Source organism: Larus michahellis, chromosome 12 (assembly GCF_964199755.1).
Source record: "Larus michahellis chromosome 12, bLarMic1.1, whole genome shotgun sequence".
Classification (NCBI taxonomy): domain Eukaryota; kingdom Metazoa; phylum Chordata; class Aves; order Charadriiformes; family Laridae; genus Larus; species Larus michahellis.
Genome location: NC_133907.1, coordinates 9,922,982 through 9,945,206, shown reverse-complemented (window position 1 = coordinate 9,945,206; position 22,225 = coordinate 9,922,982). Strand labels below are relative to the sequence as shown.

The following is a 22,225-nucleotide window of genomic DNA, read 5'->3' as shown; positions in this document are numbered from 1 at the left end:
TGCCCCTGTATTCTCAGTTAGATGCGGTCATCTTAATTTGGTTAAGTCCATTGTGGAATGACATGGAAGAGATAACTGTGTGCCAGTGATGGTTGCCAGGTTATGGTGGAGGGTGTCAATGGAGTAAATTACCTCTGCAGATTATTTCGAAGATTATACTGGCTTTCAGAGTCCAGAGGCTGATTTTGGGTGTAAGAAACCCTCACAGGCCAAAGCATAAAGGGAGAAGATGCAAATGGGCATAAGGTTATAAGAGGAGACTCAGTTTCTGGGACTTGACATTTAATTTTTAGTGATTCTTCTTTAACATCCGACTTTGGGCCTTTCTCACGTGTACTTTCTCAGTGCCTCTTCACAGGGCTCGTTCTATGAAAGTTAACAGTGATAATGCAAATGATGAGATGCTTAGATTAGAAGCGTTATAAAAATTAGTATTATAGTAATGTGACTCCCCTTTCGGTAATTATAACTTAATTAATACAAATAATTGCAGCAGTGACTGTACTTGTGGTCCTTACTGATACTGAAATTTGTACCCGAGACCCAACAGACCACTTCCCACGAAAGCATCTTGCCTTACAGCAGGGAACGTGGTGGGATTTTGCCCCCAGACCGCGAAGGGACACGAAAAAGGGACCATTTTTCCGAGAATCCGGGGGGCGGGGAGAGCCATTCCCGGGGTTGCTCCGAGGCCGGGCCGGCCCCGCCGGCAGACACCCGCCCTGGGGAGGGCACCCATCGCTATGACTACCTTAGCAGCTCGCCAGGAGCCCGGGGCGGGGGGGTGGCGGCGGAAATGTCACCTAATGCCCGGCGGCGAGTGGCACGGGGGGGGCGGCGGCTCCTCCCCCGGCCCCGCCCCCTCCGCGAGCCCCGCCCGCCCCGAGCGGCACCGCGGGAGGGGGGGCAGCCTGAGTCACGTGACGGTGCCAACATGGCGGCGCCGTGGCGGTGGCGCGGTGGCGGCTGCTGAGGGAGGCGCGTCTCTTCCGGGTGATGGGGCCGCGGCGCGGCCGCAGGCTCTGAGCGCCGGCCCCGGCCGCCCCCGCCCCGCCATGCAGCCCCCGGCCCGCGAGCAGGACGCCCGCACCAAGAGCATGTTTGTGTCGCGGGCCCTGGAGAAGATCTTGGCGGAGAAGGAGGCGAAGCGGCCCCCGCACGGACAGCTGCGGAGAGCCTGCCAGGTGGCGCTGGGTGAGTCCGCCCGCACGGCCCGGCCCGCGGGTCCCCCCCGCCGCCGGGACGGCCCGGGGCGGGCAGAGGGCAGCGCTGGCGGCGGCGGGAGGTAGACCCTGCTGGCCCGGTCCGGTGGGGGCGGGAGGCGGTGTCACCGGCGCCCCCGCCCCGGGTGTGCCCTCCGCCACGCCGGGTCCCCGGCGGGATGCGGGGGAGCGCCAGGCCCCCGGCTGCGGGGCTGCCGGCGGGGCCCCGGCCGGGCTCTGGACTTTGGGCTGGGGGGAAAGTTGTCTCTCTAACACGAGAGGTGCAAATACGGGGGGACAGACCCCACAAATCTCTTTTATTAAGTTCTAATCTCGGTATGAAATAAAAGGGGTTTGAGTTTGTCACTTTAGAACCAATTTTGAGAAAACGAATTATAGGCTTTTAAACTAGGAAGCAGGCTGTTTAAGGCCCTGGACTCATGGAGGGTCAAATCTTCGAGGGCTAGTCATCTTCTGACACCCTATCTCCAGTTCAGGGCTGGACTGGCTAAAAACTGTTAGCAGTGTAGCCAAATACATGCAATGTCTGTGGTGTCTTGCGGAACTGAAAATACTTTTTGTGAAGTTGGTGGACTGGTCCTGAAATCTCCCGCAAGTACAAATCGATGATATAGGTCTCTGTGTTAAAGTTCTGAAAACAGATGGTGTATCACGAAGGGCAAAAAATAAGCTGGGTGAAGCAGTATAGCTCTTACAGTTGGAGCTCGCTGTGGCCTTTCTTATTCTGCAGAGGTGACATATCTCTTACAGTTTTGTTTGCTTTCCTTTAATTGGGGAATAGACTTACTGTATCCAGAGCAGAAGAAAAGAGTATGTAAGGAAACTGGCCAGATGCAAGTTCTGTCAAATGCATTGTGAAAGCAACCTTGAAAAATAGCTGTCATTTTTATCTTCCTTTCCACAGCTTCAGGAAATTTGTAGGAGCTAATTGTAGTGGTGGTATATCCAGAGAAGGGGAGCCAGATCGAAGGGTATTTTATTATTTTTTAAAGTTGACTTTGTGAGTAATAGTGTAACACATGTGGCCCCTGGACATTAGAGACTACTTTTCCTGCTTACTTCCTTTTCCTGATTTCTTCCCGAACTCCCCCAGCATTCACCCAACTCGGTTACAGGACAGGGAACCTGTTTTTCTGCTATGTAAATATATTGAGAGGGTGAGAAAGGGAACTTTCTTGAAAGATTACTGGTGAAGGTCTTTATGTTTACTGACACATCAAAGATAATGATTTTGGGGGGTGGGTACTGTGCGATAGCCATCTATTAGCATTTGCATGTTGGATTATAACTATTCTATGTCTGTATATTTTAAGGTACAGTATGTTTGAAGTTAGGTAATGCTTGTGATGATGGACTTTTTTTTTTTTTTTTTTGCTAATCTTGTTTGGAAAAAAAGCGCATGTACTTTCTGAGACTAAAGCAGAGGTCAGCATGAAAAGATAACCTTCTGTTGCCCAACCGTCCTGCCCTAGCAGGTCCTTGATTACTGCACTAAAGGATCTCTGATATATTTGGTGAATGTTGCTGCATTATTTTAAGTTAACAACATGAATGTGGTTTCTTATTTACATCTGATTTTTTTTCCCCCAACCTTAATTCTGTTTAGGTTAAGCTCTTTTTCACACAAATGGAAAAATCAGTTTTATTTACATTTACTGAAGTTATCTAATATAAAGAGTAGGACTTCAATTTCAAAAGTGTTAGCTTAATTATCAAGCCCTGTGCAGTAGTGACTATGCTAGGAAACATGGGAAGAACATTACTTGCAGTCTGAGGAATTCAGGCCAAACTTTGTAATCTACGCGAACAGTTACGGATGAAAGAAGCTTCAGTGTTTTTAATAATAATAAAAAAGTCCAGTTAACTCTGTGTAAAATTAATTCTAATTGAAAGAAATGTAGAGTTAACTCTATGGAACTGGTAATTGTGTCAGCTGTGATCTTTTTTCTTTTCTCCATGTCATACTTCGAATAGTCCCTTTTGACGTCTCACTAAATTCCATTTGCTGTGCTGTCTTATTTATACAGTGGTCTTTTTAATGGAGCCTTGAGATACTGTACCATTTATAAACCAGTCGACACAGGCATGGGTTATGTGTAAATGTTATCTGCTCTTGGTACTAGGGAAGTCTATGACGCATCTTTTTTCTAAATAGAGAGCAACTGGTGTATTCTACAACCACCTAATATAAATTAACCTGCAACTATTTCTAAAACTTCCTCTGTAGTGTTACTTCAGTACTATTTCTGTTAATTACATCTGCTTTAAGCTTTTTGTTTGGTGAGACAGAGGAGTATATTTCTTACTGTGGGAATGATGCTTTTGTTTTCTTTTACATGAGTTCTTTATTGTTTTGAATGTGTTCAACTCTTGAGAACTTAAGTAAATTACTACTGAAAATTGCTGTCATTCTTATGTAGGAAATATAGGTATTCTTATGTAGGAAATACAGATATTCTTACATTCTAATTTTAATCTGTTCTAATTCTAAACTGTTCTTACCCTGTTTGTCTCTTCCTTTCCCAGTAATATACCCTTCACTGGACTAACACTGTGCAGTTTTGGACTGCAAAATACCGTCATGGCTTTGTAGAAATTAGAAGTAACATAGGCTCAGATAGCACGTAAACACAAGAAGTGTGGAAGGAACAAAACCAGTTCCCAGTGGTGTTCTTTGGGGTGGTTGGCTTTTTTTATTTGCTCTGTCCGCCCCTTCCTTTGAAATCTACAGTGTTCGTGTTGAGTAAGCAGAGTTTGAATAGATTCCTTCATTCAGTCTCTTTCTTCATCAGTAGGTGTAACGGTTGTATCCCGTACTCTTGTTGCCAGTAGGCCCCAGGAGAGATTGGGAGAAATGGACGTTTTTAAACAGAGAAGCTGTTCTGCTCTGCTTTAGAAAACTGTGGTTTTTAAGAAAACTTGTTTTCAACAGCCAGCCAGTGTATTGTATAAAAATAGTTGCTTAATAAGCATTTACATGGAGCTCTAGGTACACATGGTTCTTAGTAAATCTGCTGAAATAATCTCTATCCGAAAAACTTACAGGGGGATGCAGACAGTATGTATCACAGTAGTTCTTGTTGATCTAATGCTAATTGTGTGCCTGGGTCTCTCATATAAACTATTACTCTTGCCCTCTTAGGGCTGTTTTTAATGACATACTGTGCAGCCAACCTGGTTATATGACCTTCATTAATTGCCTAGGCACCTCCAGGTACATATCTTTGAGCTTTGTAAACACCAGAATTTGTTTAGTTAGCTCGTTAATGAGTTTTAAAAAAATCATCTCTTAAACCATGCCTTCACTTAGGAATCTAGTTGTGTGTTTAAGAAGTCTCTGGGTATAAGTGACAGATGTCTAAAATAAGGTTGCGTTTCTTACTTTAGTAGCCTCTTGGCTAGCATGTTTTGAGAATGCCGGCGCAGAGAGGAGATAGTCTGGCTTTGTTGTGGCAGACTTTTCTAAAGGGTTCTCTGTAGATCGATAGAACCAATAAATGCAGGGTTTGGGGTTTTTTTATTTAAGGCAGCCTGGAATTAGGTAATGCTGTAGACTTTACCAGGTTGCGGGGGGAGGAAGCTTTTGCTGCTGCTCCACGTGTTTGTATTGGCACTGCTGTCCGGTGTTCTGGCAAGCTATGGGAAGACATTGCTTGTGTCCTTGTGCTAACACAAGCGATGCCATTTTCTGCACAGGAACTAGTTTGCTTCCACTAGGACAAACTTGACCATACATTAACATAGGCTGCATCTAATTGCAGGCAGGCAGTGGTTTCCTCCATTTTAATATATAGTTTTCAATACAAACAAACTTCAACCATCCACCTAACGTAGAATGGTAGATACTCTGAGAATGAGCTTCGTCCTGCTCTTATTATGGCCAGAAGCTCGGGAAGAAATTGCTGCAAGGCCTTGCTTGTTATTCCAGTTGTGTTGCCTGGTAGGAATGCTGAGAGGCTTGCTCTGAGTGGGCAGCACGCACAGTGCCCCGAGTTGGAGGTGTTTCTGACTGAAGTAGATGCGATGTACGCTGGTACGTTCCTGGCCTTGAAAGCAGCGGGTAGCTCTAGTACCAAAAGCACCGAGTGAGGGGTCCGTGTTGTGCTGCGATCACCAGACCTTGACCAGAATTCAGACTGTTCAGTAGCTGTGGAAGGGAATGGAGCTGTGCCCCTTAGTCCTGTGACTGGAGGAGGAGAGTGGCAATGGCAGTAGGTTTCTGGAAGCTGGCTGTGCCTGTCTGGGGCTTGGCAAGCTCTTCATGGCGACAGACTTCAATTAGGCAACAATTTCTGTTTCGCTCACTTTTGGTGGTCAGACCACCAAATGAGCGCTTCAAATGTGGAGATTTCCAAACTGTTTTTATGCAATCAGTAGCAGAGGCATGCCTGTAACTTCCTTTTGTCCTTTCATTTATTCTTTTCTGCCAGCATTATCTATTGAAAAACTCTTGTGGTGCAGATGTTTTTATATGGCTTTAGAAAAGCCTTTGTATAATAAAATTGTGGGGAACTTGGTCAGGCCTTGGTTAGATTTATTATTTTTTTAAAATTTATGGAGTATTTCTCAGAGTGAAATTGTCATTGCTCTAATATGGGACTCTATCCTTAAGTATTTTTCCAATGCAAGATATAATATAACTATCAGTAAAGATGGGCATGATCACGTCTCCTAAAATCTTCCTGAAGTTTTGATTCAAAACTTTTTTTGCTATGCTGCTTTGCTAACAAACAATTTGGAAGGGGCAAGTGATCTCTCTGAAAGAAAGAAATTATTTCAGTGGGATATAGAGATTTGGAAAAAAATAGCATTACTTGGTTACACCCTAGATGTGGAAGTGGGCTGAGAATAACATATGCTGATGATGACACTGTTTTTCTTGTACAGTATTAAATTTTACAAAATTGGTTATTTCTTATCAACAGTCTCCGTTGTGTTGACTCTCCTTACCAGTTGAAGCCTGAAGTGTTAGGGGATGACAACGCTGGGTTTGCACTGTCGCGGAGCTGCAAAGTTACTTCTAATACTGAAATCCCAGGCACATGGGGTATGCGCTTGGCTCTGCTCATTGCCTTGGCGCTGGCTTGTGCAGTCCTTTCAAACTACCGGGCATGGTTGTTTGCATGATGGTTGTGGTTAGAAAATGGTGGGTTTCTGAGCAGAGCCATGACGCGTTGGGGTCTGTGACTTCTCAGTTTTTCTGCTGTCTGTTCTTTTGCTGACTATAGGGTGGATAATGTTCGTTCAGGTCTTGTTACGTCACTTATTGCTAATGGATGTCATACTGCTGACTGTGTTGACTTTCATTAACGAGAGTATGGCAGACAGAATAGCGAGTCCCAATCCTGGATGTATTTTATCATCACTCACTGCTTGTAGTTACACAGGTGTCCTCTGCATTTTGCTTCCTTTTCCCCTATAAAATAGGCATAGTAGTGTTACAAAATAGGCATACTCTGCAAGGATTAATTCTTGTAATATTCAGTGAAAAACAGGACTATGCAAAAACCTGTAATACTTGTTTGTTGCAGTCCTTGTTCGTTAGTATGTTTTGTGTATTGATGTATTGTGTATTGATGGGGCAGAAGGCATTACTGAGGTTCACAGACAGCACTGAAATCCTCTGAACATCTAATCCCAAACAGTGGTGCCTCTCCAGAGTTGTGGAGAACAAGTATTGAGTGAATGATCCGTTTCTGGTAACTTCGCAATTGAAACAAGTTTGTAGACATGATAATTTCCAGGCGTGTATGAGACAGGGTGAGATGGACAGGACTCCACGGGGTGTTACAAATGATTGTAGCTGTACAGCCTTATCGTGTGTGCTATTTTTGATATATTTTGTCAGTGTTCACAGTATGTGCTTATGCCGCGTCTGGTGTAGTGCAGTTCTGGTCTGGATTGTGCTTCATGGTGATATGTTAGAAATCCTCAAAAAGCCATACTAGGATCTTTGGGATTTGCTGCTGCTTTCAATAGAAATGAGAAAGACACGCTCCCCTCCCCCGCCCCCCATTAATTTTTATGGAAAGCTCCCTAAAAGTATGATTTATTTTTTTTTAAAAAAAAAAAAAGCTCTGCTGGCAAAATGACAGCATGCATTTAAGATTTATCTCTTGGGAGTTTGTTTGTCAGCTGATCTCATATTGTGAGGTTTAACAAAAGCAGGCTAACTAGCATTGTAGTTAACAGGAAGGTCTGATGCATTGAACTAATGGTTTGTGCAGTGGCTTAAAGACTTCTGCAGACTTGAGCTCTCTCTGATGTAGGCTTACGCTTCAATAAAAATTGCGTACTATACTGGTGTTTTCTTTTGTTGACAATGTTTGGAAAAAAGTAGCTTTTTCATGTAGAAGTTGAGAGATATGTCTTCCAATAAATGGTGTAACTGTCTCTGATCTCTGAAGCTGAAGATGTTACAGGAAAGGAATAGCAAATAGTGAAGTGTAAGACTTCTGGTTTGAAACAGCTTTGCTTTATTACATTTTCCCTATCTGTGTTATTGATAATGATAAATTCTGTTGTGTTAAATGCTTTGATTTTTTTCCTTTCTTTCTTCCAGATGAAATAAAAGCAGAGCTGGAAAAGCAAAGGTAAATTATTAATTGCTGTAATTTATGCCAGAAAACAGCAAGTGGAATAATTTGATAGTGGAAATGTAAGAGTGTATATACATTATGGCAACGAATTTGTGAATACCCAGTTATACACCTTTCTGCCAAAAACATTATATGGCCCACGTGTTCCAGTTACACAATGACGGTTGGTATGAGTACTCAAACCGTAACTGTCTCTGAATTTCACTATGAAAAAATTGCAAAACTTCTAAAAGGTGCTAGTTTTTCATTGCTCTTTACTGGGCTTAATATAGCCTGACAGGAAATCATGAAGAGCAGTTGGTACCCTCTGGTTCATAGTATAGGCTCTTAACTATGTAGATCAAGAATACAAATTTAAATATTACTTAAATCCAAATTTTAAAATACTTTTCCAGCACTGTGCTATGACTTAAAATGAGCCCCCAATGTGTTTCTCTTTGCTTAGTATTCCTCATATGGGCCCTGTTTAGTTAATTCATAACAACTTTGATAGATTTATCACTTAAGTTGTGTAGGAGTTCCACAATATTTCAGGTAGTGGGACAGTGTTGGAGTGTAGTGAGGGAAGAGTTAGGTTGAAGAATATATGAAAAAGATCAGATGCAATATTGATTTTTAAAGAAAATTGAACTTTCTTTAACAAAGTATGTGTGAGAGAGACTTGCATTGCATTTGTATGCTGCTATGTACTATTCAGCTTTAAATTTAGAAAAGGAGGAAGTGCAGTTTGCTGTGCACATGTTTAGAAAAATTAATAACTCTTCTTATCTGACCTAGAGAAGGCACTGCTGCTCCCCCAAAAGCAAACTTCATTGAAGCAGATAAATATTTCCTTCCGTTTGAACTGGCCTGCCAGTCAAAGTCGCCACGCATTGTCAGTACTTCACTGGATTGTTTACAGGTAACTGTTCTGTAACTTGGACAGAGTGAAATGGAGAAACATGCAGTTACAAAAATCTTGTGTGTTGTTGGAGTGAAGAAGTAATACTGTCCTGAGTACATACAGCTGTGCCGATACCCACTAGGATTACCTAGATGCATAAACCGTGCAAAATAGGTTATCAGACTTGGCTGAAAGTGTGTCTTGTCAAAGTCAGAAATGTGTGTGGTGTTTTATAGTGAAGCAGGGCTTTATTGAAGCTCATAAACACTTACGTTATTTAGTAAAGATGTTTCATCTGTGATGCTCTACGTGGAATATTTACCATGGTGTTTCTTGTGGTGCTGATGTCATGGGAGTTCAGACTCTGGAATTTTTCTACTTTCTTCCTCCTTAGATTCTTACAGAAAAAATGAATGCAACTTGAGGACAGAACCTTTCTGTTGTGAATAGGTACAAAGATTGTCTGGTTATGGTAGGAAGAAGTGGTCTGGTGGAAGAAGTTTGTATCATTTACTAATCTGTTTTGTCTAGTTGTATGAATAGTCCAAGTATTTGGTAGCCAGAGTATTGATGGTGTAAAATTTTTGTGTTAAAACTGGTTAAGTGAGGTATGCTGTCTAAAACCCCCTTTTCATGATGTACTTAACTGTATTTTATTTAACAGTATATGGTTATCTAACCTGCATTCTTTCTACCTAGAAACTCATTGCATATGGACATATCACTGGCAATGCTCCAGACAGCGGAGCTCCTGGAAAACGGCTGATTGACCGAATAGTTGAAACCATTTGCAATTGCTTCCAGGGTCCTCAAACAGATGAAGGAGTACAACTGCAGATAATTAAGGTATTTTATTTGGTTCCTTATGGTGCAATATTAATTTGCTTTCTCTGTCTTTGATTTTGTAACTGAAAAAAATTTAATGTGAAGCTCTAGTTAAAGCCTAGTTTCTCCATTTCTTATGCTGTTAGACGTGTCATTGAATTTAGGGAGGCTGTCACCAGGTCAGACTTGGTATGTGAAATGTATTTCCTCTTGGTGAAACAGAACATAAGGGAATACTTTATAAATGTTTGTCCTTCTTTCTGGGATGAACCATGGTCTGGAGACTTTGTCTTGCAGACAGCTCAATGTTCATCTCCTAGGCTAGGGATGCCCACTTTCATTAGGGCAATGAATTGCTGTCAGCCTTCAAATGAAGGCACTGTAGCTGTGATACGCTATCATGGCATGTTGCTCTAGCCGGTCTGCTCTTGTGTCCATTTTTCCAGAGAGATTTGCAGTACATGTTCTCAACAAGGCATAGTAGTACCAGTGTTGTGTTTTCTAGTTCTGAAATGTACTTGGGCTAAGGTAGCTGAGGTTAGAAGTTGGTGAATCTTCTAGTAATCTAATTTGATGTCAGTGTAGACCAATTGGCCCTTTCACAGAAATTAAGCCATAGAATATAATGGTATCTGTTTCATTTGGAGGTGGAATGTCTCCCTTAGTGGAAAACTAGTTGTGATAGAACACTTCAACAGCTCAGGAGAGGACAGAGATATTTGGAAGTTCTGTTAAACTTTCTTTGATTTGAAATGTTGTTTCAGAGAATTAGAAGTTCCTTATAAAGTCTCATAAACAGATACGTGTTTCACAACAAATCCATTATTATTATGAGAGACCTGCATGAAGTGTACTGCTGCCTACTTGCTTAGATCTAATTTTCACTGTGTTATGGACTTTTTCAGGCTCTCCTCACTGCAGTAACATCTCCATATATAGAAATTCATGAAGGAACAATTCTTCAGACTGTTAGAACCTGTTACAACATCTATCTGGCCAGTAAAAATCTTATTAATCAGACAACTGCCAAAGCTACCCTTACGCAGATGTTAAATGTCATTTTTACACGGATGGAAAATCAAGCTGTATGTAACTATTACTTTTGCTCATCTCAAATGTTTAGGCTTGACAAATGAACAGAAAACTTTTTATTATTTTTAATGGGTCTCTCACTGTAGTTGGATATCTGTTGATTCGTAACTTAAAAAAAAATAAAATCCTGCAGTGTAGCATACTGAAGTGTACTGACTGAAATAAAATATGAAGCTTATTGCTGATAGCAAGGTTTCACACTGTAGTTTCTGCCAAATGGCTTTGTATAAACAAATGATGGGATGCTTTTAAAATAAGCTTGAAGGACATTTTTTTAATTTGACTGGTCAAGTGATTATATTTTCACTGTTTCTTGTGAACACGTGAATTCAGAAAGGAACATCAGTCACCATAGACGTGTTTTCCCTTATTGTGTTTTGTGCCTTAGATTAACTTTTTCATATTGTTTTTTCAAGATACAAGAATCCAGAGAAGTAGAAAAAACAAATCAGCAGAAATCCCAGTCTCCTGCGATTCAAGTGGTGTCCAAGTCTCCGAAGATGGGTCAGTTAAAGCACAGCTGTCAGGAGGGCAAACCCCCTGGTTCTGTAAGTGTGGAATTAACGAATGGTGAACCTGAGAGGGCAGAAAATGGAGATGTGACCTTGGAGCAGGATTTGACTCTTTCAGCATCAGGTGAACAAGGATAGGTTGTGGCTGTTGCTTTCAGTTATAATGTTTCTATTGGAAAATGCTCTTTCAGGCTATTCTGGGGAGAAGTGACTGGGGTTCTTGGCTCAAGTCCTGCTTGAATTTTCTCAGTAGTTATTCAGATTATACAGGCCACCCTTAGCTTGTCTGCAGTATTATAACCGTTGAAGAAAGGCTCCCGTTTTCACTAGAATTCTAGTACAACTATATATAGCTTATGTATATAGAATTATAATGGAATTTGACTTGATTAGGTTGATAAAGGGGAAGGAAAGGAAGAGAATAATCACGGTATGTGGGAAGTGACAGAATCACTTTGAGGTAATTGAAGTCCTGTGGTAAAAATAATGTGTGTTATGAAGAACTTATCCTGAGCATATATTGTATCCAAATTAGGAACATAGGATATTCCAAAACTAAAAGTTTGTAACAGTTGGTAAATACAAATGACAAAATCTCACAGCATTAAAAATATTAGTGCTTTGATTTAAACGATGGAAATAACAGCAATGGGAATTTTTGTATGACTTCTTGGAAATGGCTTTACAGGAAAACTATAGAAGAAAATCTGTTTTTAACCTTTCTGCCTCTATGATGTTTCTCCTTTTAATCTTCTTCCTAAATGAAACTACTAATTCACAATTATCTCTTTCTGTGTTTCATTAGAGGAAGCAACTGACGGAGGAAAGGAAATGGTTAAAGGCATCTTGGAAGATGTGGTCACGTCAGCTGTGAAAGGTAGAAAAATCTTCTGAAGTAAAACAGATGCACGTGTATTGGCAAAATTTTGGTCCTGTGACTATAAAAGCATGGAAGTTTGTTTATTTTTTTTTTTTTTACTAAGTATCTATCAAGAACACCTACTAAGGCAGTAAGAACAGGTTTTTATTGTCTCACAGTATTCTTCTTTTTGCTGGTAGCTGTGAAACCTAGTTTACCAGTGCTGCTTCTATCCCACTTGGTTGTAGGGCTTCACAAAGTCATGGGATAAAAAAGCTCAATAAATTATTTTAATCAGTTTTCCTCTTTTCCCTTTAGTGGCTGAAGAAAAGCAGGTAACAGAAACAGTTAAGGCTCTACCTGCATTAGAGACTGCAGATATTGCTCTTCCTGGCTCTAGTAGTGAAAATGTACAAACAAACGGGATTCCAGATGATGGGCAATCTGTTTCCTCCACTGATAATCTGGTAAATTATTTCACTGGATGCTAACGTATATTTAGGAAAGGAGAAATGTTTTTATCATGCCAACTAATACAGTGGGATTTTGGGGAGGGAAGGGACAGAAGCTTTAATGTATGTGTCCTGCTCAGGCTCGAAAAGGAAGCAGCAACTGTTCTAAAATTGATTATGTTAATTGTATTGTAATACAGGGTGGGGGCAGAAGGGAAGAGTTGGTCAATATGTGTGAAAAGATCCAGATCACTTGTAGTCCTGTTTAGACTTAAACTTTGCCAAATGTACCATTTTTATAATCTGTAGCTAATTCTCAGAGGAGCTGTGAAATCTTCCTAATTGCTCTGTTCCTTTATCTCACTGAGGATCTAACATTGTGTTTCTTGCTTTCAAGGAAACGGATGTATCTGGACAACAAGCCGCTGCCAAATTTTCCCACGTTCTACAAAAGGATGCCTTCCTTGTGTTCAGGTCATTGTGCAAGCTGTCCATGAAACCGCTTGCTGATGGACCACCAGATCCCAAGTAATGAGATTGTATTTATTACACTGTCCTCTTCAGGTAGCTTTTGGAGACGGTTAAGTAGCTGCTGTATAGTAAAGCAGGTATTCAAAATTCACCTGTCAGGCCCTTGTTTCAATTAGCTTGATGAATCTAGGATTGAAACTTGCTTCAAATTATTAAAAAAATTAATATTTGAGGATTTTTTGTGTAATGGGCTTATTAATCTTATCAGTTGAAGTGGCCTTGACTATAGTATTTGTGAAGCTATTGATGGGGGAGTCGGGGAATGCTTCTTGGTAGCGCTGAGTTGCATCTGTTATCCTGGTCTAAGATGTTAATACTCCCAGAAAATCTCAAAATTAAGATGGTAGATGTTTTCCAAAATCACTTGCAGGCTGATTTCCACCCTTCCTGCCCTGCGGCATTGAAATGAAATAAAATAGTAGTCATTTCTTCTTGGCAGCAGAAATGCTATAGTGCTCATGTTGAATACAAGTATTTATTCAGAAATACAATAAAAATATGTTTAATGTTGTTTTTTTTTTTTCTAGATCCCATGAACTACGTTCTAAGATAGTGTCTCTCCAGCTTCTTCTCTCGGTACTGCAGAATGCTGGTCCAGTTTTCAGGACACACGAAATGTTCATCAATGCAATCAAGCAATATCTTTGTGTAGCATTATCTAAAAATGGAGTCTCTTCTGTTCCTGATGTATTTGAGCTCTCTCTTGCCATCTTTCTCACGCTGCTTTCAAATTTTAAGACCCATTTAAAAATGCAGATTGAGGTGAGAGTCTTTTTATCTATCATTTGAATGATGCTCTATTTCTCAAATGAAAATACTGCAATGATAAAAAGGCAGCTGGAACTTAGAAGTTAATGTCTTAGTTTTGTTTGCTTACTAAACATAATTACTCATATTACTGTATGAGATGATACTCTTCATATGAGAGATGGGTATGAGATGGGTATGAGATGATACTCTTCAAGCGAAATTACTGAAGAGAAATGAATTTGTGCATTTGACATGGTTGTAACAAGTTTCAGATCATCATGTTCTTTACCTCATTTATTTTGCAGGTGTTTTTCAAAGAGATCTTCCTGAATATTCTAGAGACTTCTTCAAGCTCCTTTGAACACAAATGGATGGTGATTCAGACTTTAACTAGAATTTGTGCAGGTATTTCCATTGTTGTGAAAAGCAGTCACTTCCTCTGGCAGCAAATGAAAATTATTTTGCAGACAAATGCCAGATATAATGTTTAAGTGTGGAAAAATTAGATTTGCTCCCATAGTGCTTGGGTGAAATGTCTGGATTCATCCCCGTTGCCTGCTCCAAGTGGCAGATTCTTTTTAAAAATGCTATTACACTGAATCCTAATACTTGCATTTTCTTTTATTTTCAAGATGCCCAGTGTGTAGTCGATATTTATGTTAACTATGACTGTGATTTAAATGCTGCTAATATATTTGAACGCCTTGTAAATGATTTGTCCAAAATTGCACAAGGACGAAGTGGGCATGAGTTGGGAATGACGCCTTTACAGGTAAGAAAAACAGCTTTGAAGATAAGGTACTATTTTCTCATAAATGGTGCTGTCTGCATCATTACTGATGCTCCCAGTGGTTCGTGTTTTCTGTAACCTACTAATGTTACTTACGTTTTATTAGTTAGCTAATTTGCAATTAGGTGCTGAAGCAGTACAATTAATTTACTTGGTGATTTTGCTGCATATTTCCGTTGTGACGCTAGGCTTGTTCTGGGCTTTCTTGTTGGGCTGCCATGGGAGAGAGAATCAAATGAGTCTTCCTCTGCCTTACTCAAATGACTTTCCTTTTGGGGGTTATGAACCAGCAGTACCTTCAACTTGTTTTCTTTGCACAAACTGTTTGTGCCATATCTCCACCACAACTACTTTATTTTTAGAATTATACTTTCCTAGCCCTTAGAGGGAGAGTGGAATATAGACTGCTTTCTGAAAGAGCAGGTTTTTCTGACGTTGGCCTTGTCCTACAGCACTGTTTTTCTAGGCCAGCCTAGCGGCTCTCAGGGCTGAAGTGAACTTGGTGCCAGTGTTGGTCTCAGAAGTGACTGTACCTCACACCTTCAGTTAGAATTGTATCAGTGCTTGCTTGATTTTTTTTTTTTAATTTATTTTTTACCCCCTGTGGTCCTTTGATCAGAAAACAGAAGTAAAAACCAGGAGACCTGTGTTTCAGATTTTAAATAGAAATGTTTTACTGTAGAGCTAAGGTAGTGAGACGCTTGTCTTGCTTGAGGAGAGATCTGACACTATAGAGGCTTACTGAATGGTCATCATGCAACAAAGGGGTTGCATTTAGTATTTAGTGTATATTGACCCTTGGTTGTACTCATCAGTTGTCAGTAGACCATCTGCCTAAAGCAGCTGGAATGTGTTGTGGTGTCACTCTGGTTATGGTTGCTTTTGGCCTGGATGTATCCAACCTAAGTAGTCAGGGGGCAGAAACTTTGTATAACCAATACATTTCCCTCTAACTGACGAACTTCCTAAGATATGAATGGTGTGATGTAACGCCTTCTAAAAACTTGTGGATATACATATATTGTTTGGGGTTTTTGATGTGGTGTTCGTTTTTATTTTTTATTATTTTTTAGGAACTAAGCCTGAGGAAAAAAGGACTTGAATGTTTGGTTTCTATTTTAAAATGTATGGTAGAATGGAGCAAAGACCTTTATGTGAACCCCAACCATCAGGCTAGCTTGGGTAAGATTGTTTCCTTATGGAGAGACTAATTTGTTTAATAAGCTTGTCCTTGTGTTTATTCACTGTTCAGGAACTATTCAGAAGTGTGGATGCCAGGTCTTTACATAATGATTTGTTTATACAAATGAAGTATTTTGCAAACAACTGTTAATGCTGTTGCAGTCACGGACTCTTCAAATGTCTGGTTCAAATAACCAGGTTCTGTTTAAGAGCTTTAGCCAGGCCATTGTCTACGCTATAAAAGTTGGCTTATGTAGAGAGGTGTGTCAAATCTTGCAGTTGCTAAGTTGAAGTGCAATTTCTCCATAATTGCTGCTGATCTTCTGCCTGTTCATGGATTATTTTAGAATTGCATCAGTCTTCATGTAGTGTAGACTGCTAAAAAGTATACATGGTAAAATAAAAATACTGACTCACAAATTTCTCCTAAAAAGTTTTATAACTAAAAGCTTTTGACTGAACAGGATAAATTAAGTCTTGCCCCGTTTATAAACAGGTTCATATAAACCATCAGAACAGGAAATGGCTGAGGGTAAATGCCTTGAGAGTGGAGGGAGACGGAGCAGTGTCAGTTCCTTGGACTCCACTGTGTCGTCAGGAGTTGGAAGTGTTGGTACCCAGACTGCTGTCCCAGATGATCCTGAGCAATTTGAAGTCATAAAGCAACAAAAGGAAATAATTGAACATGGGATAGAACTGTAAGTCCAGTATGACAGGAAAATAAAAGTTCACTAGGAAAACAAACTATGTGTACAACCATACTGCCTCTCATGGTCTTACATGCTGAAACCTGCAGGGACACTTACATATTTATCTTAATGTTGAAGACTCTTGCCTGCTGTTGTCAAAAGCTAATGCTGGAGGCTATTGTAGTTAAAAGGAATTCAGTGAAATCTTAGGTGGAGTTGGAGAGTTGTTTCACAGCTTTCATTTGTGCTGGTTCAGCCACACAAAAGTGTGTGTATACAGAGAGAAAAATTGATTTGAGCAGGCAGGCTTAATGCTGTCTTACAGCTCTTTCACCATTTGTTGTCTTCTATTGAAACAGAGTTTGGAGAATTAAGTCATTGTCCAGCTATGCTTTATTTCTTTTTCATTAATTTGAAGATCTTTATGTTTGTAAATGCTATAAAAAGGTCTTTAACAGCAACATTCTTAACATTTCATGGAAACTCTAATATTTCACAAAGGTCGGTTTTTAAGTTAATTTCCCAGCAATAACTTTTAAGCTTATCGGCAACTGAATGTACCTTAGGAGGTATCCTATCGCAGCCTATGCTGTGATACAGTTAATACAGTTGTTGCACATTCTTTGATTATTTGTTTTTCTAACTAGAAAAAAAGACATAGACCCTAAAGCACAGAATCTTTGGTTTTGAAGGGCTCTGTAAAACTAAAACTTTATAGGTTGTGATATTTTCCAATTGTATGTCTCAATTTGCCCATGTTTTTGTCTGAATAGGTTTAATAAAAAACCAAAGAGAGGAATACAGTATCTACAGGAGCAGGGAATGCTTGGCACTACAGCGGAAGACATTGCACAATTTTTGCACCAAGAAGAACGCCTCTGTTCTGTAAGATTACGTGCAACACAAGATAACTAATACTCTTGCCTCTGTCATCTTTTCCCCTGTCTTCTGATGACTGCATGCACTCTCTCTTTAGTTGATATTTCATTAACAGATAACTGAAAGTGTAAGAGTTCTAATGAAGATACTTAATACCAATGCTATTTTCTATTTACTTGCTGTCCCAGGCTTTTTAGTAAAGTAGCTGTGTTTACAATAAAGTGCTGAAGGGATTCCTCATAAATGGGAACATGCATTTTATCTGCATTAATGGTATCTTGCCAGCAAAGGAGTATCACGTTCTGCAGTGGCAAAGCATTCTCCTCTGCATGTGAAACTGGGCACAGTTCAGCTTTCCTTGGCAGTACAGTAATGCAGATCTCGCCTTGGGGAGTGAGGGAAGCAAGAATATGCAGACTAAAGGCATTTTCTAATGACACTGGTTTCTTGTCATCCCTCTAACGGTTGCTCTCCCTGCTCAGTGAAGCATATTGGTCTTACAAAACTGGCAGCTGTGCAATTCTTGTGCTATAAACTTTCTTGCAAAGCTGACAGTTGGATTACACAGTAATAACTGTCTCTTGTGTTTTTAGACTCAAGTAGGGGAGTTTCTTGGGGAAAGCAACAAGTTCAACAAGGAAGTAATGTATGCCTATGTAGACCAGCTTGATTTCTGTGGAAAAGACTTTGTCTCTGCTCTACGTATATTCCTGGAAGGCTTTCGTCTGCCAGGTGAAGCCCAGAAGATCGATAGATTAATGGAGAAGTTTGCTGCTAGATATATTGAATGCAACCAACGGTAATTCAAAACCTTTGTATTGGATGAGTGCCTGAAGAATGGCCATGGTGTTTGTGGCCCCTAGGGGCAAGGTGCAACTCACAGTCGTACCAGGTCAGGAGCTTCTACAGGCTTGTATGAGGAGCAAGTCTTGTTGCTAATATTGGTGCTGAATCTCTTCAGCAGTTAGGTGAAATAGAAACTTTGGATAGAAAATATACTGATGCTGGCTATTTCATTAAATCCCAAGTACTTGCTAGAAGGAATTATGGGAAAAGGGAAGCCCTAAGCATGTTAAATTGTCTCTGTGTTAGCTGTTCTGTTTTTAAACAAATTTAGATCAGTTGAGTGTAAACAGCAGTAATAAGCAGTAGCAATTGGTAAAAATAATACCTAATAAAATATTACACGTGTTTTTGGTTGCCCACTAGACGTTGAGCAAAATGTATATATATTAGTTGACATAAAGTAGGCAGTGTTGCTGTTGTTTCTAATGCAGTACACTCGCATTAAAGTTTAGCAAGGTGTTCAGGCTTAATTGGTGCCCATTCCTTAGTCCAGTTGGTGCATCACTGGGTTGGGTTTGTATGATTCTTTATGAAACCCTAGGAGTGAAAAATAAGCTGTTCTTTAGCTTTTGTAGGATTAGCCAAAGAAGGATAATATATAATCTTTTGGGAATGTTCTTGGAAGATTCCAGTCATTGCTAGTTTTCAAATTGGGGGGAAGATGCTTTTATAGTTTTTTTTTTTTCCCTTTTTATTTGCATTTTAAAACACTTGGAGCTTCATGCATTTCTAAAGACTAATCTTAGGCTCTGTTAGCTCTTAGGCTGAATGCGTAGCCTTTCTGGGTGTTTTTCTTGCACATAGAAATAGAGCTAAGGTGTTGAGGAATTAGGGCTCTAAAAACCTGTTTGTGGCTTTTTTCTTCTTCTCTCATAGGCAAACACTATTTGCCAGTGCTGACACAGCCTATGTTTTGGCATACTCTATTATAATGCTGACTACAGACTTGCACAGTCCACAGGTAGGAAGTAAAAAAACAACCTTGTAAAAGTTCAAATTTCCCTGGAACTTGCATTCAAAATCTGATATCCAACTTCCATTCTTTTTTACAGGTAAAAAACAAAATGACAAAGGAGCAATACATTAAAATGAATCGAGGAATCAATGACAGTAAAGATCTGCCAGTAGAGTACTTATCCACAATCTATGAAGAAATAGAAGGAAAGAAAATTGCAATGAAAGAGACAAAAGAATACGCAATTACAACCAAGTGTAGTAAACCAAGTAAGAAGGAACTAGTAACTGGAAAGACCACAGTGCTCTTGAACTATTGCAGTAACTTTCAGGATGGCATAGTGGCGTTCAGATCCCTTTTTGAAAGCATCTTTGTGCAATATATAAATTGCATTTAGAATGGCTAATACAGATATTTGGAATGAAACTGGTTCAGTTATAACTTAATGCTGCTGCTTCTCTGATGGAAACATAGCTGTGTAAGTGCATCTGGCACCATTGCAGAGAGGCGCTAGAAAGTAGATCTGGGATTTTTTTTTTTAAATTAAAGTATGAGGGGAAAATGGTAGAATAACTGAAGGTGGCACTTTGCAAGTTAACTTCTTGTTTCTATGTGCTAGACAACAGGTGGATTATTGTTTTGGGTTGGGTTTTTTTGTCTCCCTGTCAATAGCCTGTCATAGTTCAGAGGCTGGTAAGTGCCACAGCCCTTGCGATAACGTTTGAAAAAGGGAGAGATCAGAGAATTTTTCATTACCTATAGTCACCTGTCCTCATCTAGACCAAATAAGGACTTCTGTGTGTAGAGTACACTTGAAACTAGTATCCCTAGCTGTACTCTGCTTTTACTCAGAACAATGGGTATTAATTTAATTCAAATTATTGAAATCTGAATCTTCGGCATAGTGGGGTTTTTTTAGTGTTTTCAGTGCTGTTTGCAGGTTTCCTAGATCAAAATAGGAACGAAATTGACTTGCTTGAAAAGTGAAGTTGCAACCTTTAGTATAAGGATAAAGAAACACTAAGCTATTACTTTATAAATAAAGTCGGTGAGGGCTAGTTTTGTTTTGAGGATGTCAGCCTAAGAAGGTGAAGGATTTTCCATCCATTTTTAGAGGCAGAGTGACTTAACAGAGTATGCTGCCCTGACTTCCAGTGATTAGGTCATAATGTGGCATATAATAAAGGGCTGAAATAGTTATTTTGTAGAGAACAAAGTCTTGAGTTGCGGTCTGGGTTTTAGTGCTGGAGTTCCTTGCTTGCAGCCTATGACAGCCTCCTGAATTCTAACATTCCAGAAGATTTTTATCTTTACGGTTCATTTGCAATACCTTTATTTAACATTTTGTGGTGCTCAATGTGAAGGCATGGAATATGCTCTTATAAAAAAACAAACCAATGCAACCGTGTGGTGTTCCCCTTAGGTGTGGCTAATGAGAAGCAGCGGAGGTTGTTGTACAACTTGGAGATGGAACAAATGGCTAAAACAGCTAAAGCCCTCATGGAGGCTGTAAGCCACGCAAAGGCTCCTTTTACTAGCGCCACTCATCTGGATCACGTCAGACCCATGTTCAAAGTGAGTGTGAAGTTCTTGTATCTTCATTGCTAAGAGCTTTAAGCGTGGAAAATTACTTTGAAGAGTTAAGTAACGCAACAGGTGGACTCTTTGGGTACATTTGCTTTCAGTTACCTAGTGTTTTGGGCTAAAATCATAATAGATTTCTGAATTTAGTTTCTTTCTTTCTTTAGCTTGTATGGACTCCATTGCTGGCAGCTTACAGTGTTGGCTTGCAGAACTGTGATGACACAGAAGTTGCGTCCCTTTGTTTGGAAGGAATACGATGTGCAATTAGAATAGCCTGTATCTTTGGAATGCAGGTGTGTATGAGACAGCATGGAGCCTGCTACAGGTGGTGTAGGCACTGGGAGGGAGATAAGAATTACAAACAACTTATACATAGAAAATGAAGCATCTCATCTAGTTTCTTGAAACGGTAAAATAAAATATTACAATCTCGTTTTAGTTTCTTTTAAGATCTTGATATCCTTGAGCTTTTCAAGTCTGCTTTCCTTTTGTTGCCGAGTCTCCTATTAAGAGTGTTTGCTACCTTGCCTCCTACTCTCCGCCAGCTGGAAAGTGCTCTAGTAGTGCCAACTGTACATAGAAGGAAAGTTTTGTACGCAGGCTGGACAAGTAGCTTTCTGTAGCTCTTCAGGGACTTGATTACGATGCTTGTTTCTCTGTCTTGTAGCTCGAACGAGATGCTTATGTACAGGCCCTTGCTCGTTTTTCTTTGTTGACCGCCAGTTCCAGTATTACAGAAATGAAACAGAAGAACATAGATACCATTAAGACGCTTATTACAGTCGCTCACACAGATGGCAACTATCTTGGCAACTCCTGGCATGAGGTAAAAACTTGATTAGTTTAAATAGGGCAGTTGCGTTGCCTGAAAAGTCCTCTGAAAACTTGCAGGATTCTTCTGCTACTTTCAGTCTTTAGTAACTGCATTTAGCTCCCAGTGTGTGTCAGAACCCTGTTTAGAATGTAGATGCAAGTGCATTATTTTATTAGTGGTTTTTTTTGATATATGCGTGTATGATGTTCATATATATAAAATAATGCACTGTGGGTTTTTTGGTATACTCTATAGACATTGTGTGACAAATATTGTAATTTTTGTAAGCACTTTTGATATGGAATTAGAACCATATTAAAGTCTCATTTGACTTCAGAGAATTCTGCACAGAAACTATTGCATTCTTGTTCATGTAAACAAAAATATTGTTTAGACTTTGTGCAATGTTTGGCAACATTTATACCACAATCACATGAAAAATTAGGGCTAAAATAACTTGGAGGGGGATAGCTATGGATAGGTTATCAGGATAATACAGACTTTCTTAAAGCATGTTTTCCAGGAGCTCTTTAATCAGATCTAAATCTGCGCTGCTGTTAAAAGGGGCATAGCTGCTGCATCATGTTCTCTGGCAATAGTCTTTGGCTACCTGATAATGATCCAAAAGGTACTCTAGCTGACAAATTACTTGGACCTGGCTTACAGCGTACCCTCACAAATGCTTGTTCCAGTCCAAGGGATTTTGCAGTGGGGGAGTAAGAAAGAAGAGATAGTCAATCTTGTGCTAATGGCAAGCCAC

The 22,225-nt window shown here is 40.0% G+C and overlaps 1 protein-coding gene across 2 annotated transcripts in view; it reads left to right on the top strand.

Annotated features, from left to right (window-relative positions):
* The first annotated feature begins 906 nt into the window (after positions 1 to 906).
* Positions 907 to 22,225, top strand: part of ARFGEF2 (ARF guanine nucleotide exchange factor 2) — a 37,216-nt gene continuing 15,897 nt past the window's right edge. For both annotated transcript variants that reach the window (XR_012589653.1, XM_074605381.1), the window contains exons 1-21: positions 907 to 1,194; positions 7,786 to 7,816; positions 8,600 to 8,723; positions 9,405 to 9,551; positions 10,436 to 10,615; positions 11,039 to 11,258; positions 11,940 to 12,011; positions 12,312 to 12,460; positions 12,843 to 12,973; positions 13,504 to 13,738; positions 14,032 to 14,131; positions 14,359 to 14,498; positions 15,590 to 15,698; positions 16,195 to 16,396; positions 17,161 to 17,272; positions 17,860 to 18,065; positions 18,989 to 19,073; positions 19,165 to 19,336; positions 20,491 to 20,642; positions 20,816 to 20,944; positions 21,319 to 21,477. Coding sequence is in view for 1 of the 2 variants with exons in the window: in XM_074605381.1 (XP_074461482.1) it covers positions 1,056 to 1,194; positions 7,786 to 7,816; positions 8,600 to 8,723; positions 9,405 to 9,551; positions 10,436 to 10,615; positions 11,039 to 11,258; positions 11,940 to 12,011; positions 12,312 to 12,460; positions 12,843 to 12,973; positions 13,504 to 13,738; positions 14,032 to 14,131; positions 14,359 to 14,498; positions 15,590 to 15,698; positions 16,195 to 16,396; positions 17,161 to 17,272; positions 17,860 to 18,065; positions 18,989 to 19,073; positions 19,165 to 19,336; positions 20,491 to 20,642; positions 20,816 to 20,944; positions 21,319 to 21,477 (2,994 nt within the window). In the remaining variant the exon portion in view is untranslated. The remainder of the gene's footprint in view (positions 1,195 to 7,785; positions 7,817 to 8,599; positions 8,724 to 9,404; positions 9,552 to 10,435; positions 10,616 to 11,038; positions 11,259 to 11,939; positions 12,012 to 12,311; positions 12,461 to 12,842; positions 12,974 to 13,503; positions 13,739 to 14,031; positions 14,132 to 14,358; positions 14,499 to 15,589; positions 15,699 to 16,194; positions 16,397 to 17,160; positions 17,273 to 17,859; positions 18,066 to 18,988; positions 19,074 to 19,164; positions 19,337 to 20,490; positions 20,643 to 20,815; positions 20,945 to 21,318; positions 21,478 to 22,225) is intronic.